General features: G+C 41.5%; 1 protein-coding gene across 1 annotated transcript in view; it reads right to left on the reverse strand.

The window, feature by feature from the left end:
- CNTLN (centlein) overlaps positions 1–16,312 on the reverse strand; it is a 1,560,264-nt gene that overhangs the window by 752,317 nt on the left and 791,635 nt on the right. The window contains exon 12 of the mRNA XM_086961469.1: positions 11,826–11,947. Within this exon, the coding sequence (XP_086817595.1) occupies positions 11,826–11,947 (122 nt within the window). The remainder of the gene's footprint in view (positions 1–11,825; positions 11,948–16,312) is intronic.

Raw genomic sequence — 16,312 nt, forward strand, 5'->3', positions numbered from 1 at the left:
GCTCATTTACGCACATCTACATAATTCTAAACTCTAATTTTCTTTTTTCTTTTGCAGATTACCAATCGGACACCTTTTGGAATCCATTTCACAATTTGTTTATAACATTGTTTAAGTTATTTTTCCAGTTCTAATATAGTTATAATTGAGTTTTGTGGGGGAGGGATATGACGGGCCACAATAAAAATAATGTTGAAATACTATAGTAAGATATTCAAGACTAGGATTGAAAACTACTGAGTTCTAACTAACAGATATAATAAAAACAATGGTGAGAAACTACGAAAATGGCGATGGACGGAGTACGTAATCAACGTTTGGTGCCTCAGCACTACCTTTCAAATTAATATATAAAAAATATGACTATTAATACTGTACAAAAGTACAGCAGCGGATGACACACACGAACCGGGAAAAGAAAGCGACAGATTTACTAACTGATACAAAGAAAGGTTTGCTTGTTGAACTTGAAGAAAAAGAAAACGTGGGCTTCGAAACGACGCTGAGCATGCGAAGAGAGTACAACTGCTACACCAAAAAAAAAGAAAAGCTTTACATACTATCATAGAAATGAAAGAGCATTTTATCAACAAAAGGTGATACATTATCGCCGCTTTCATCGACAGGAAACGAACAACATAACATCACACTTCAAAACCCGAGGGTATCCGAACCAGATCCTTGAGCAGGCTAAACAGCGATGTGCAACCAAATCCAGAGACAATCTCTTAAATTCCATCACAGCACCCAAAACAGAAGTCATCACTATGGTTTCCAAATATTCTACAGCAAGTCGTAAAATCAAACAAATCAGCAAAAGACACTGGAATATTTTGAGAGTTGAACCTGACTTTAATAAAATCTTCGAGAAAGAACCTATTTTCGCTTACTCCCGAGCTAAAAACTTGGGTGAACTCATTAAACATTCCAAAGACACGAACCAAACTTTCAAAGGAACCAATCCATGTTGGAACTGCAGCCACTGTAGCAGTGTCATAAAAGGCACAACAATCAATCATCCCATGAAAGGGCATCAAATCAAAATAAGAGCTACAGCCACTTGCGATACATCCAACGTCATATACGGATTAAAGTGCCCGTGCGGCAAAATGTATGTCGGACAGACCAAGAGAAAACTTAAAACAAGACTAACGGAGCACAAATCTAACATAAGAACCAAACAAATTAAATCCACCATAGCGCAGCATTTTCTTGAAGCAGGCCATGGCATCAGCCAATTGCGTTTTTGCGCATTGAAAACCATCACCAAGGAACCGGGCAAAGACAATCACAACGAACTTCTGAGACGTGAAAATTATTGGATTTTCACACTGTCTACCCTGAAACCACATGGACTCAATGATCGAGTCGAATATACTTGTTAACTATAACCCCATTTTGGGGTCTCCCTGAGTGCGAACATTGGTTAGCCCTGTATGATATATTTTATTTGTGTTTACTCATTTTTTCATATACATTGTTTTATATGTTTCACAGGGTTCATTTTTTTAATCACGATTATTATTACGTGTATAGTTTTCCTATCTTATTATTCTATTTGGTTTACACACAACCATATATTCCATGTGATTCTTATGATTACTCTTGTGTATTGCCTGGGTACATTTTTTGCCACCGTTACCATTTTAAACATGCCGGCACTTTTGCTATATTCGTAGCACAGTTCTCCGTGATGAGTCCGTTGTTTCTGTTTATGCACCGCACTAACACTAGCGCCCCCGTAACCTAGCAACTAACAGCCTTTATCCGTTTCCGGGAATTAACCACACGCCTAAACCCGACACCCGAACACAGAATCTTTCCAACTCTCCATAGCACGTTACGGTAAGCCTTTTACCAAGTTGCATCCGCTGGTTTTATTCTCCGGTATTTAAATCACGCTGAGTGTATTTCACTGCACCGTCTTGTGCACGTTCAACGCGCATGCTGCACACGCGTTTTTACGCGTTTTACACAACTTTGGGGTCCATATCCCATCACCTTACTGACACTACGGTATGGATTAAATGCACCAGACAGTCGGCACACGTTCTTCAGAGCACGTTTTTCTATCGCTTTTACTACACCCCTTTCCCGAGCACTCATTTTCTTTAAATTTCGCACTGTGATGCTTTTTACATTAAGTTCGTTTCTTTATACATACCTCGTTTTTCTTCATTTTGACAGACATTTATCCCCTGGAAGAAGGCATTTACATAATGCCGAAATGCATTGGGATTTATTTGAGTGCACTTTGTAAAACTGAGAGATTCTTCTGAATGAAAGAACTTCTTGTAAATACAACAAGATGAAATAGCAACAATAAAAGCAAATGTGGATATAATTGCTTGAATCTATTGTTTAAATTGGTGAAACCTTTATACAAGGACTTTGGATGAGCCCGGAGGACACTTCTCATATCGAGCAGTGCTACCCTTAACTGCATGAATTATGTCAGTGCTTACCAAAAGAAGAAAGAAAAATTTCTTTTTAGAGTCCCCTCACTCACCGGGGTTTCCCCACGCTGACATGCTTCATCATTAAGGGCCATCCCAGTTCTCTACGAAAAGGGGCGTGCTGCGACTAGCGAACTACGCAGGAGCACTTTATTTGTGAAAAGACTATGTGTGGTGTAAAGTGATGAGGTGGTTGAGTGGGTGTGTGAATTAAAAATACCGTGCTAGTGGGCCTCAACAAATTTATTCTGCTCCTAGTTTGGTATATTAAAATGGGGGTGACACTGCTATTTAACCTTAAGTAGGGTCAAATCAGTGTTTTTTGGTCAACATGTTTCAAGCTCCCCAAGCTTTTCATCAGGACCATACAGGGTCGAGCCCTGTATAAACCACTCCTATATTCTAATGAATAGGATTAGTGAGAATACTCTATATACGCTGTTAACTTTAAAACATGCGTGTTATACATACGATTTGTACTTTATTGATGTTTATGTATTGGTGCTTAATAGCACTTCATGGTCTCTCTATTCATAGTAATTAGATATTTATATTTATTGCTGTAGTCTGTTTAAGTATTTATACCATTTTGTATATTTTGGACAATTATAATGTTTACATTTACATATTAACTGCTCAATTTTTATTATGTTATTTAATTTTGATAATTTTTCTATACTATTTATTGATTTTTAACCAAATTGATATAATATCAAATGCGTATATTTGCACAGTCAATATGTTTACATTTGCGATATATATTGCACGTTTATTACAGGTTTACATCTGCATTTTTTGCACAAATACAATTCAGACTACCTCGTTAATATTCTGCATTCATGCAGATATATTTCCCTTATGAAATTGTCAGTAGGGATGATTGTCATCTGAATTTATTCAGTATATGAAGTATTTGATGTTTTAGCAATATTACTCATTGCCCTTCCATTACGAATCGGAGAACCACAGACTTGTTAAGTAGTATGTTTCAATGTCTCGGATCACACGGTGTTCACTATTGCATTTAAAAAATGGCACACATTAGCTTGACTATCTGTGAGCAAGGGCATCCGCCCGAAACGCGTCAGACCGTTGCGCTGTGGTGAAATAAAACAACTTTTGCCTGAAAACTTGGGACTCGCCATGATTTCTGTTCGCCAGATACGAGCTGGAGGTGCAGGGCCAGTATTCTTGGATATATATATATATGTATATATATATATATATATATATATATATATATATATATATATATATACAAAAACCAATGCTGACCTCAATAGAAATCAGCGAGACACATGCTCCGGGCTCACATGAAGGATTTATTTGGCAAACATGCAGTCGCTTCCTGAAGTCTGTGAAACGCTATGGCAGACGCGTTTCTGGCCACCTTGGCCGTCATCAGTGCCAGTCCCACAAGAAAAACAAATTTTCAAGGGCTCCAGAGACCACTCCATTTTCAGCAGTCCCTTGGCTCCTCCTCCTCCAGGTGAGTGTAATAACAGCATTGCACCTCCCAGGAGCACTGCCTGATGGAGCATGCAGTCCACGAGGTCCTGTATACCAATGTATGGGACAACAGACTCACATTTGTGCCCCCAATTACTTGGCGCTTCCTGCACTCCACCAAGGGGTCCTGGGCATATTATTCCGGCCATTACCTTCAAGTGAGCCCTTGTCAGGCATATATCACGTAAATGCAGCGTTCCATACACTAGAGCTCAATGATGCTGTAAGGACTCCCCTGTATATTATAAACAATACATTAAAACCAGAGTAAAACAACAGCAAAGCATGTTTGAAAACTGTTTTAATGTTTAGCACTTAGCACAATCGCACTCAGATAGGCCTGAAAGCATTGACAGCTCACAGGCAGCAACATAGAAATAAACTGGCACTGTGCCTTTAAGGAAGCCATGACCCCTAGATTTCCATCATGCCTCAGGGGTGACAGTTAGGTCAGTTGTTCTTTGTGGTGACCCAAAGGCCAGGGCACAAAGAGTTGACATTTCTTTAAACAAAGTTCCTTTGAGGCGGGCGGGTTGCTTATGACTTTGATGAGGATACTCATCAATAGTCATTAGCATTAGAATAGAATAGCAAGCCTCACCTATTCCACCTGCGAGCAAAGGAAAAAAAGAAATTATCAATCAAGCTCAGATAACCAAACTTGAAAACACAGATATCTTATTATCTGAACAGATTCCTCAAGGAGGCTTGGCCTACTTGGCTATCCGCCCTGGAGTCGGATTTGAGACCGTAATGCCTTGCGAAAGTGTGTACCGATCTCCAGGTTGCTTGCTTGCAAATCTCTGCCATTGGAACGTCATGCAAGAAAGCTACTGTAGCCGCTTTCCCCCTAGTGGAATGTGCTTTAGGAGACAACAATAGGTTTTTTTTGGCCAACTGGTAGGCCAATCTAATACAGGACACTATCCATCTTGAAATGGACCGTTTGGAAGCTGGAAAGCCTGTCCTCATGACACCATAATTTCAAAACAATTAGTCAGATTTCCTAATGGCCTTCGTTTCCTCCAAATAGAATTTGAGCACTCTCTTAAGGTCTAAGGAGTGGAGTGACCTCTCCGCAGGAGTAGTAAGATTGGGAAAGAAAGAAGTCGGAGAGATTGTTTGGTTAACATGAAAATCAGACACAACCTTTGGCAAAAAAGAAGGACGTGTCCTTAACACCACACTGGTATATGGTTCTTTGGCACATAGCGCTTGGATCTCACTTACTCTGCGCGGTGATGTTATTGCCACTAGGAAAGTGGTCTTCCATGGCAAGTGCTGCAGCATGGACTTATAAATGGGCTCAAAAGGAGGACCCATCAATCTGGAAAGGACTAGATTCAACTCTCAAGGAGGAGAAGGAGGCTGAACAGGGGGATACACCTTCTTCAAACCCTGTATGAAATCATTGACCACCTGCCGTTGAAAAAAGGAAGGCTGGTTGGGGGATCTTCTGTAGGCCGTAATGGCCGCCAAGTGCACCCTGATCGATGAATACTTCAAACCTGCCTTGGCCAAGTAAAGGAGGTAAGGAAGAATTACCTCCTCCTGCCCATTGTAGGATTAAAATGATTACGTGCACACCACAAGTAGAATCTCTTCCACTTAAAAGCATACAACGCCCTCGTTGATGGTCTCTTTGCCTCCTTCAAGATGTGCATACAGTCCTGCGGTATATTCATGTGTCCATATGGCAGGATCCCAGGAGACATGCTGCCAAGTTCAATGAGGGAATGCTGGGATGGAGAACCTTCCCGTCCATCTTGGTCAGAAGGTCAGATCTGTAAGGCAGCCTCTTGTGGGGGAGTACCGACATTTGTAATAGGTCTGGGTAGCACCACTGACTATGTCAGTCTGGAGCTATCAAGATCATCGTCATGTTGAATCGGATGAGCTTGGACACCACCTTCGGGACTAGAGGTAGGGGAGGAAAGGAGCATGCAAATGTTCCGGACCAATCCATCAAAAGCGCATTCCCCCTAGTCCCTGCACAGTAGAACCTGGACACTAAGGCGTGGCATTTTTTATTTTGGCCGTCTGCAAACAAACCTATTGAAGGTCGACCCCACTGATGGAAAATGTCCGCCACCACCTCGTCCTTTAGCACCCAGTCTGGCTGATCTTCGAAGTGCCAACTGAGTGCGTCTGCTCACACGTTTTGCTCCCCTGGAAGGTACACCGCCGCGATGGAGAGGCCTCGGGCTAGAAGCCAGTGCCAAATCACTTGAGCTTCCAGGGAGAGTGGGCGAGAGCGTGTACCACACTGTTTGTTGAGATAATACATGGTGGTTATGTTGTCTGTTTGAATTGGAATCGAGTTGGATTTGATCGAAGGCTGGAAAGCTTTTAGCGCTAGATGGACAGCTCACAGCTCTAATATGTTTATATGATAGGACTGCTCCTTGCTGGACCACCGGCCCTGCGTCTGCAGGCAATCCATGTGTTCCCCTCCATCCTTGTTGAGATGCATCCGTGACCTGATGCTTGATCCCACTTGTCCTCCAGATCCTGTAGCAAAAGTCTCATACTCAGCCTGGCGTTGGGAATGAGAAAGATGCAAGAAGCCATCGACCCTAGTAGAGATGCCACCCCATGTCAGATCCCGCAGATGATGAATGAGGCTGGAAGCTCGAAATGTGGAGATAATAGCAAACACACAGCACGTTAAAAAAACAAGCAAAAAACATGGGTGCAGCCACTTTCTCCAGTGCCCATCCCCGGCGCCCACTCCTTCATTAACGCCTTGTTAAGTAAATGGTCTTTTTAAAGACCTGTGAAGTACTCGGGTACGGCCGCTGTTAGATGGCACACCACAACAGCTCCTCTCCCCTGTAAGGAGATTTTCTCCATTGTGAGAGAATTTATCTCCCCACGGTCTAACACCTTGGACGAAAAACCATCTGGCTCCTGGGCTTCGGACCTTGCTGATTTTTTTACGAGCAAGATCCAACTCATACAGGATTCCTTCCCATCGTCTGTGCCTACGGGCCCGACTAATCCTGAGGCTATCTTGTCCCCGCGGGCTTCGCCAGATGTGACGCTGGGTGTATTTCCTCCGATCTCTGTCCCTGACTCTCTAGCGCTAATGGGCAATCTCAAATCGGGCTCGCCCCTCGACCCATGCCCTGCTAAATTTTTGGCGAAAGTTGCGGAGGTGATCAATCCGCTGGCGAACCCGCTGCTGAATCTCTCGTTGAGTCAGGGAGTGGTCCAGCACGCCTGGAAGCAGGTGATGGTGATTCCACTGCTTAAGAAGCCAGGCTTAGATCCGAAGGCCCCGGTCAACTATAGGCCCATCTCTCTGCTGCCGGCTCTCACTAAGATTGTGGAAAAGCACGTTCAGGTGGTGCTCTCCAATTTTCTTGAGACCAACGAGATCCTGCATGCCACCCAGTCGGGTTTTCGTCCCCACCTCAGCACAGAGACTGCGCTCCTTGAGGTCTAAAACCATTAAAGGGGTTCTGGACTCTGGGGGCAAAGCCATGCTGGTGATGTTGGACTTGTCGGCGGCTTTTGACACCGTCCCCCATGATGGCCTTCTCGCAAGACTCTTTGAGATAGGTCTGCGGGGGACTGTGCTCGGCTGGTTTTCCTCCTTTCTAGCCGGCCGCCGGCAAACGGTCTGGGCCTCGCCAGATTCCGCCGTGATGCCGCCTCTGGGAGTCGGGGTCCCTCAGCTCTATCCTGAGCGCGACCCTATTCAATATCTTTATGACCCCGTTGGCGGAGTCGTATGGGGCCCAGATCGTGTCCTACGCCGACGACACCCAGCTCCTCTTCTCGTGTAAGAGAGGAGGAGACTTTGACGGGCAGAGTATCCGGGATTGCCTTGGGGATGTTTTCCAATGGTTCCAACTGAACAGCCTCAAGTGCAATTCCGATAAGTCCGAGGTACTCTTCTTTGGGTGTGACACAGAGCCAGACTGGCAGGCCTGGTGGCCGATCAATATGTTTCCTCCGTCTTGTTCTTCCCAAGTCGCCAAGAATCTGGGGGTCAAGATGGATAAGGGGCTAACATTGAAATCCCAGATCCTAGGGGTGTCGGGCACTTGCTTCGGCATCCTGAGAATGTTGCGGAGGTTCCTTCCCCTGCTGTCTGAGGAGCATAGGAAACTGACAGTGCAGGCTCTGATCGGGTCCAGGTTAGATTATTCCAACATTCTTTACCTGGGCCTGCCAGAGTATCTGCTGCAGCAGCTCCAAGTGGTGCAGAACGCTGCCGCAAGAGCAATCTTTGGTTTAAATAGACGGGCCAGTGCAGCGGGCCTGTTGAAAACCTTGCACTGGCTTCCAATCCGGAAACGGATCGCCTTTAAGGCTCTGACTCTGGCCTATAAAGCTCTCCACACGGTGGGAGCAAAGTATCTTCAAAAAAGACTGGTCTTCTACCAACCGACTCGATCTTTGAGGTCGGAATCCCTGTTTCTGGCGGTTGTTCCGCGTGTGAAGAGAGCTCGCCTGGGAGGCCGCTCTTTTGGACTATTGGCGCCACAGTTGTGGAACTCTCTGCCGCTCACTTTGCGGGGAGCTACCAGCCTACTTGCCTTTAGAAAAAGCCTTAAAACTTGGCTGTTTACCCAGTAGCCTGTTTTTTTCCTGTATATGTTTGTTTGGCCCTCTGTCCTTTTCTTTTTAACGGTGTTATGTTATTGTGTTGCAGCCCTCCTTTTCCAAAAAAGCGCCGGGACACTCTTTTTGAGTAGCCGTGCGCTATACAAAAGAATAAATAACATAACATAACATAACACATGAGCCAAGCAGGGGGCCTGGTGTTGCTCTGGCCCTTGGGCCATTCACACCTTTTCCCCTGACAACACCGGGACAGGCGACCACAGGCAGGCCAATGTTTGTAGCTTTAGCACCATCATGTGGCCAAGCGGATCAACAACCATGAAAATCAGTGACACTCTGTTTAAAACGGGTCAGCTGATTTTCATCCTGTAGGGTACTGTCAGGAACAGTCTTTTTAAACCTAATTCCGGACAGCCTAATTATAATATACAGGGGAGTCCTTACAGCATTATTTAGCTCTAGTGTATGAAAGGCTGCATTTACGTTTTTATATATATATATATATATATATATATATATATATATATATATATAGAGAGAGAGAGAGAGAGAGAGAGATACATATGTTTTCACATATATGGTTGTGTTTCCGGGGTCCCGCCCATGGGCGGGAACATTCTAGTGCTTATGACTATTGATAATGATTCCATGGAAGAGAAAACAAAGTTTCAAAAATCAAACACACTTGTGCCAAGTATGTATGTAAACTTAAGTGCCCACATGTAACCCTGGCACATGTGAAAGTGCATTTACCTTGGAGAAACAAGATATTCACAAAGGAATTGCCAACATATATAGCAGTACTCCTAGAAAGCTCAGAATTACAAGAAAGCCAGAAATGTACTCCAAATGTAGACAGAAGCCTTAGAGAATACATTTCTGATTTTTTTTGTTTGTTAGAATAAGATCCTGAATTTGGATAAGACACTGACTGCACTAGTGATATGAGACATTTCATCTGGTTGTAACTAGTATCCTTTCTAAAATATTATTCAGCTGTAGAGGTTAATAATGTCTTAATTAAGAAGATATGACATCAGATGTAATACTCAATTAAAACAAATTCAGTGACATGAATACCTTTGATGAATACATCAAAAATATTAGCAATTTCATAACTCAATAATGGTATCTACCTACCGTATTCGAAATAGATGGCACTATAGCACATTTTGAAGTAAACACAATGTGAGTCATATCACGTTATATTTGAATAAGCAACTATGTGTTATGTTTTGTAAGGTACCCCAATATAGGCCAGGGTAGTCACCTAACCTTTCACCTACATTTTTCTCTGCCATTCTACTACAGAATGTTTTTTTGGTATTGACTTTTACCTACTTAAGGTGCTGCATAAATGTTATGTGGTTTTCCCAGAAAAACTAGCCTCATGTATTATGCATGAGGATTCTCAGAACCACAGCAGGATTACCATCTTCTGCAAAAAAACTATGTGAAAGGGTCATCCCTTCTGTCATCCTCGGCCGTCATGACACAGCAAGGTAGAACCCCTGAGGGTACCTTTTGCGTATATATACACCATATCTTTGCTGAAGCAGGCAGAGGAAAAGGACTTCCATGCTGACACACTGACGCAAGTCACTGAGGTTCCTGCACGTAGACACTCCAGCACGCAGTGGTTGGACATCCCTCACAGGGTGTCCATCTCGAGATCAAGACGGTGTCCTTAATTCTCTCACACTAGGAAATGGGATTGGCTTCAGCCTAGTGGGAGTCTTGGCTCTACACCTACATACATGCTCGGTACATCTAGCCAGGATTGCATCGTAGCCATACACATTATTATTGTCATGTATTTATATACCTGCCTATATTCATTGTTTTAGCACTATGGTAGAAATCTGCCATCCATTTACTCTGTTGGTGCTTACAATCATTTATATCTTTTTAATACTAGAATGACACTGGTTCAATAAATGCTTATTGAAAATGACCCTGTTTATCCTGTGTGTGTTTCGTTGAGACAAAGTAAGCGTGACTGAGCGAAACATACTGTATTGTAGCCGCGGCTCGCAATTCTCGCGTGTGGGGAGGCAGGTGGTGCTTGTCGCGGGGGTTACAGCGGGGGGCTAAAAATAAAAAATACCTGACTTGTCCCACACTGTCTCTGCTCCTGGGTTTTCCTGCTCCTGACCAGGAACAGGCATGCTCCCTCCCCTCCTGTAAGCCAGTCACACCACTGCATTGGCATCATTGTGATTGGTGCAGAGTCCTGGACAGCGCCCAGCAGGGCACCTGTAGGGAGGCCATTTTCTCTATGTAGGCTGAATGCAGCCTACATAGAGAAAATGTAGAGTGCATGACTGCTTTGGTTGGCTCCAGAGGGCAGACCAAAATGTCAGGGTACTCAAGAGTGGTGCAAGTCACTCCTCCCCGACCCGCCCAACAGCCCGCCCCTAACCAGGCCTACGCTTGCCTTCTACTTTCTCGCAGCACCAGTAGCAGAAAATAAAATTGTATTTAAAATACCATTTTACTTTCTGCTTCTCGCACTGCGAGAAAGCAGTGGGGCGGCGCTCTTCTGCCCTAATGGAGGAGCCGTCCCTGCTGTATTGTTTCCACGACCCCTGATGGGACAGGGTTTTCATTAAGATAGTTGACAGGAACTATTCTCTCCTTGGTAAGAGGAGCTTACAGTGGCAGAATGAGCTAGCTGGTATACAGGCTAACATACCCGGTGGGGTGGCTGGAATCAGTCTGGACACCGATCCCTCAGTCTATGTTGTCTAAACATGCAGATCCTATATAAGTTTATAGGAACTACACAACATATGCAGACAAAGCAAATTAAAATAATAGCAGAACTGCTCTAAAAGATTCAATTCTTACCCTCTAATCCCTTACCCTCACAAAGCAATTTCATAAATGTAAGAGCAACACACAAACTGCTCATGAAATTAAAAATTTCATTTTCGTATATCTGTTACTACTTCAATGTTGCTTCCACACCTTTATATGAATACAATGATTCAGGATGACGATGGTAGATGTACTGTAGGAACATGTAAAGGTGAGTAGCAATTGAAGTGGCTCACATTTCTTGAGCAAGTACAGAATCATGAGGAGCATTCATCATCAGATTTGGTTAAACCAGAATATCCTTACAACAGGAGGAATTTCACAGGAGATTCTTCACCAGATTGAACACTTCCAATATAAACTGGAGGACTTTCTCATCACCAACAAACTAAATCAGCACCTGGGCCCTACATTTAAGAAATAGAATAGTTCAGATCATGTGGCTTGGCAGTGTGCTGAACTTACTTGGTACTGCCTTCTTCAAGTTCTTTCACCTGCTGCTTTAACACTCTATAGTTGGTCTGTATTAGATAAAGCCTTTCTTTCCGCTTTTCATGGGCTCTTCTTAGCTCAGCATTCTCTTGAGACTGCAAAACAAAACAGGTTTTTAACGTTAAAAGCAAATGTCCCTTGTCACAGCTATAAAGTACAGACAACAGCAAATCCATTATTTAGTCTGTATCTAAACAGTTTATATGTAGGATTCGTACTGTTTCATAAACCTGTACATTTTACTGACATCTTTCAAGCTACATGTGCCAATTTATTGTAAACTATATAAATCAAAAAGGTTTCAAAATTTTAAGTGCTAGATAAGCATACTGTCGTTATTGCAGTTCGGTCCCCCAATAGGCAGTGCAGAACATTGCAAGAGGGAAAAAAGGTCAGAATTGAACAAAAACACAATTTTCTATTACATGGATTTTTTTCTGACAAGATACAATATGAAAAAAACAAGAATGCAATCGACAAGCCATCATTATAATCATCTTGAAGATGCTTGCTTTCATAAGCATAATTTAATGTGGACTTTTTGTTTGGTCTTTTTCAAATTTAATGACACCATCTACGACAAATAGACATTATGCTGCACATATCAAATGAGAAAGGTAAACCACATCTAAAAACGTGTATTTTCAGAGATAAAGTGATTAGCAAACATTCATTTGTATTCTTATCATATCACAATTTAAACAGTCATGGGAACATGGGTGAAGCCACTTTAGCAATAAAGTCATTCAATGAATTTTAGTCAGGCGAAAAAAGTGATGTACATTAGACTTGGTGTTCTTTTGTCCCGGGTTATGCCCAAGGATCATCTAGCATAGTGTTTCCCAAACTGTGGGTGGGCCACATACCGAATTTTGGTGGATCTGGTAAGTCCAAACAATAAATAAAGATACCTTTAAAATCTGTATTTCCCACATTTTCTGGTAGTTCAAACACAGAACAAATGTCAGGCTATGTCTGCTGACAAATTGATACTTATTCTTTTTACATGGAGATTGATATTTACTTTTTTTCTCCAACTGCAAAATGAAAGCAGATTTTAAAGTGAATTATGTGACAATCTTGTTGGAGTACAGTGAGTGCGAAAGGAAAGGCTGCTGATTTTCCCAACACACAACTAATTGTAAATACCTGTAAATGAACGGTTTGCATTCAGCAGTTGGGGAAGCAACAATTAAGGACATTGTAATGCTGAAGCGTGATGGAAACAGCAATTTTAATAGGATAAAAAAAAAAATCAAGATACTTTACTGGATAATGCACAAATGATAAATATTCAAAGAACCTTGATTTCCACATATTATTTGTGTGCTACATAGTTTTAGCAGTACAATTGTAAGGCTGTGCAAAATTAGTAGACATTTTCTGTCTGAAATGACAATGCACTACCACATGATGCTTCAGTTACATTCTAAAATTGCCCCTCCTAATGTTGATTAAAGGTGGGTTGGTCATGAAAGTTAGTCATCGAAATAGTAGGTTGTGGTTCTAAAAAGTTTGTGAACCACTGGAAACTAAGTGATCAAGTAAATTGATAGAGAAGTTAATCTCTCTCCCTTCCTTTGCTTAGGCGCTGCTGGAGATATATTCACTGAAAAAACAAAGGTTAAAGTAATGTTATAGTAAGTGAATTTCTCAGTGACAACGTTAACATTTTGGACTACAAAGACATAGAAATTCTGCAGTTATAGTTAGTAGCACAAACTCTAACATTTTTAAGATCTCGCAAAAGTGGCTCGCAGGAGTCAAACGCATAATACCCTGCGTGGACTCCAAATGGGCTGTACTTTATGTTTTGCTTTCACAATGCACCTGTGAGATCGTTCATTTGGAATTAGGTCAATAACAGTGCTTTCTTGCAATTCTGAACAAATGAATACATTAGAGATGTTGATTAGCATGGAAAAATTGATTACGAATTCTTCCATGAAATATATAAAGCAATAATATTTTTTACGATCTTGCGAGAGACTCATGGGCATCTCGCAAGAGGTGCAGGAGAGGAACCACACCTTAAGGAAGGATTATGATTGGTTCATATGGATGTCTTTTTTGAGAAGAAGATTCCACCCTTTTTGCTTTCTTCCACTATTGGGTTGTTATGAGAGTACCTTCTATCTCAAGTGAACACAACACTCAACCTCCGTGTACTGTTGCTGGTGTGGTTCTCAGACTAGAACATCACCCTCTTTTGTTACTGAACTTTATCCACTTCAATATTATTGATATTTAACACTTCTAAATAAATATACAAACAATATTTTTTCACATATCCTTTCATATCTTCAAGAAAAGCATTTTCAATTTCTTCAAATAAAGCACAAACAATATGTCCAAAGAAAATCTTCAATTTTGATACTCTAAACAATACAATCATTCGTTTATCATGATACTTCAATGATGATTCCCAATGGTGCCCAATGCATTTCGAGCCCTGACGGCTCTTCCTCGGGGACTGTGAACTAAACATGTACATGACTTTAGTTAAACCTTAATAATAGTCAAGCATCCAATTTGCAAAAGAAGCTTAATGTTAGCCATGTATTGCACCTTGTGGTTGTTGTTGGTGATTATGTGGTGGTGGATGAACATGTGTCATTTGAGTCAACTTATTTCGGATTGGATAAAGACCCAACAGAAGAATTGGAATGGACGCTTCAAATTATTCTAGAGCAAGCTTATGACTTAGGCCATTTCATCGGCAACAAAACAATTTATCTGTTCAATACCCTAGGAGACCACGCCTCTACATGCTCCCTAAGGTTCATAAGAACCTGCACAATCCATCCATGAGACCCATCGTGACAGGATGTGGCACAATTTTTGAGCCACTCGGTCAGTACATTCACAAATTTCTACAACCATTTGTACAACAATGGCCATCTTACATCAAAGATACCAATGATTTCATATTGAAACTACGGGAAACAACACCTACTAACAACATGTCACTTTGTACAATAGATGTTAAATCTTTGTACACATCAATCCCCCACAAATCCGGTCTGGAAGCTGAGGAATGGGCTTTGTTGAGTCAACCCACCATCAGTGCTGAAAAGGTTTTTATTTTGGAACTTCTTCATTTCTGTTTATATCACAGTTATTTTCAGTGGAATGCAACGTTTTTTCTCCAACAGAATGGAACATCAATGGGGTTCGCTGGGGCAACAGCGTACACCAATACCTTTATGGCAAAGTTTGAGGCCGACATTATATACAGTGACAGAGATTGGCAAGAGCAAGCAATCATATATCGAAGGTTCATTGATGTCATTTTTGTGTTATGGTCTGGAAGCAGAGAAACTTTGGAAAGAAAAATAGAGGAATTGAATGAGTGTGTGGAACAAATCAAACTTACTCACACCATTAGTGAGAAAGAGATATCTTTCTTGGACGTAGCAATCAGTGTAAAGAAGTCAAAGATACAGACAGAAGTTTTCCGGAAAGAAACTGATGTAAATAATTCATTATTGTTTTAAAGTTTTCACCCTCAAAATCTCAAAAACAATCTGCCATTTTCACAGTACATGAGGATCAAAAGAATATGTTCTGAGACTGAAGATTTGGAAAAACATTTGGATCTCCAACATCAAAAATACATGGAAAGAGGTTATCCTGTTGAAGTTTTGGAGAAAGCGAGGAGCCGCATACAAGTTTGCGACAGAGAAAATCTTCTCAAACAAAAACCAAAGAAAACAGTAGAAAGACATGTATTCGTTTCTAAATTCTCCACATCTTCCCAGAAGATCAAACATATTGTGATTAGACATTGGGAACTGTTACAAAATGAACCAGACTTTTAAGGAATCTTTTCCCAAAAACCTATCTTTGCTTTCACTAGATCGAAAAATCTGAAAGAACTTTAAATGACACCAACAAGGAAACATGACACATCCCACAAAGGAATTAAAAGTTGCGCAAATTGTGTGCATTGTCATAATGTAATTGCTGGAGCAACTTTACACCATCCACGAACCGGGAAAGCAATTCCGTTACATTATGACTGTGATTGTAATTCTAACAATGTGATTTTTTACATTAAGTGCCCATGTGGTAAACTATACGTTGGGAAAACGGAGAGAAAATTCAAAATCCGTATATCGGAACACAAAAGTACCATTAGGAAGCAAAATATAAAAAGCAATTTAGCTAGACATTGGATTGAAAATAAACAACATATCCCAGATCCAGTTTTCAGTTCTGGAAAAAGTTATAAGACATGAAGGAGTGGATCTAACTAGATCCCTTCTTCAAAGAGAGATCTATTGGAGAAAAAAAATTAGAAACACAGGAGCCAAGGGGGCTCAGTGAAAAGTAGATCTCATATGTTTTTTGTGAGTCTGGATTGTCTTAGAAGAGGAACCCTGTACCTGCAGGGCAGATGCATGTATCTTATAAAGTTTGCAACACAGTTGTGAATAGAATTTTATTGCTGTTAAAAA

Source organism: Lissotriton vulgaris, chromosome 3_1 (genome assembly GCF_964263255.1).
Source record: "Lissotriton vulgaris chromosome 3_1, aLisVul1.2, whole genome shotgun sequence".
NCBI classification, from domain to species: domain Eukaryota; kingdom Metazoa; phylum Chordata; class Amphibia; order Caudata; family Salamandridae; genus Lissotriton; species Lissotriton vulgaris.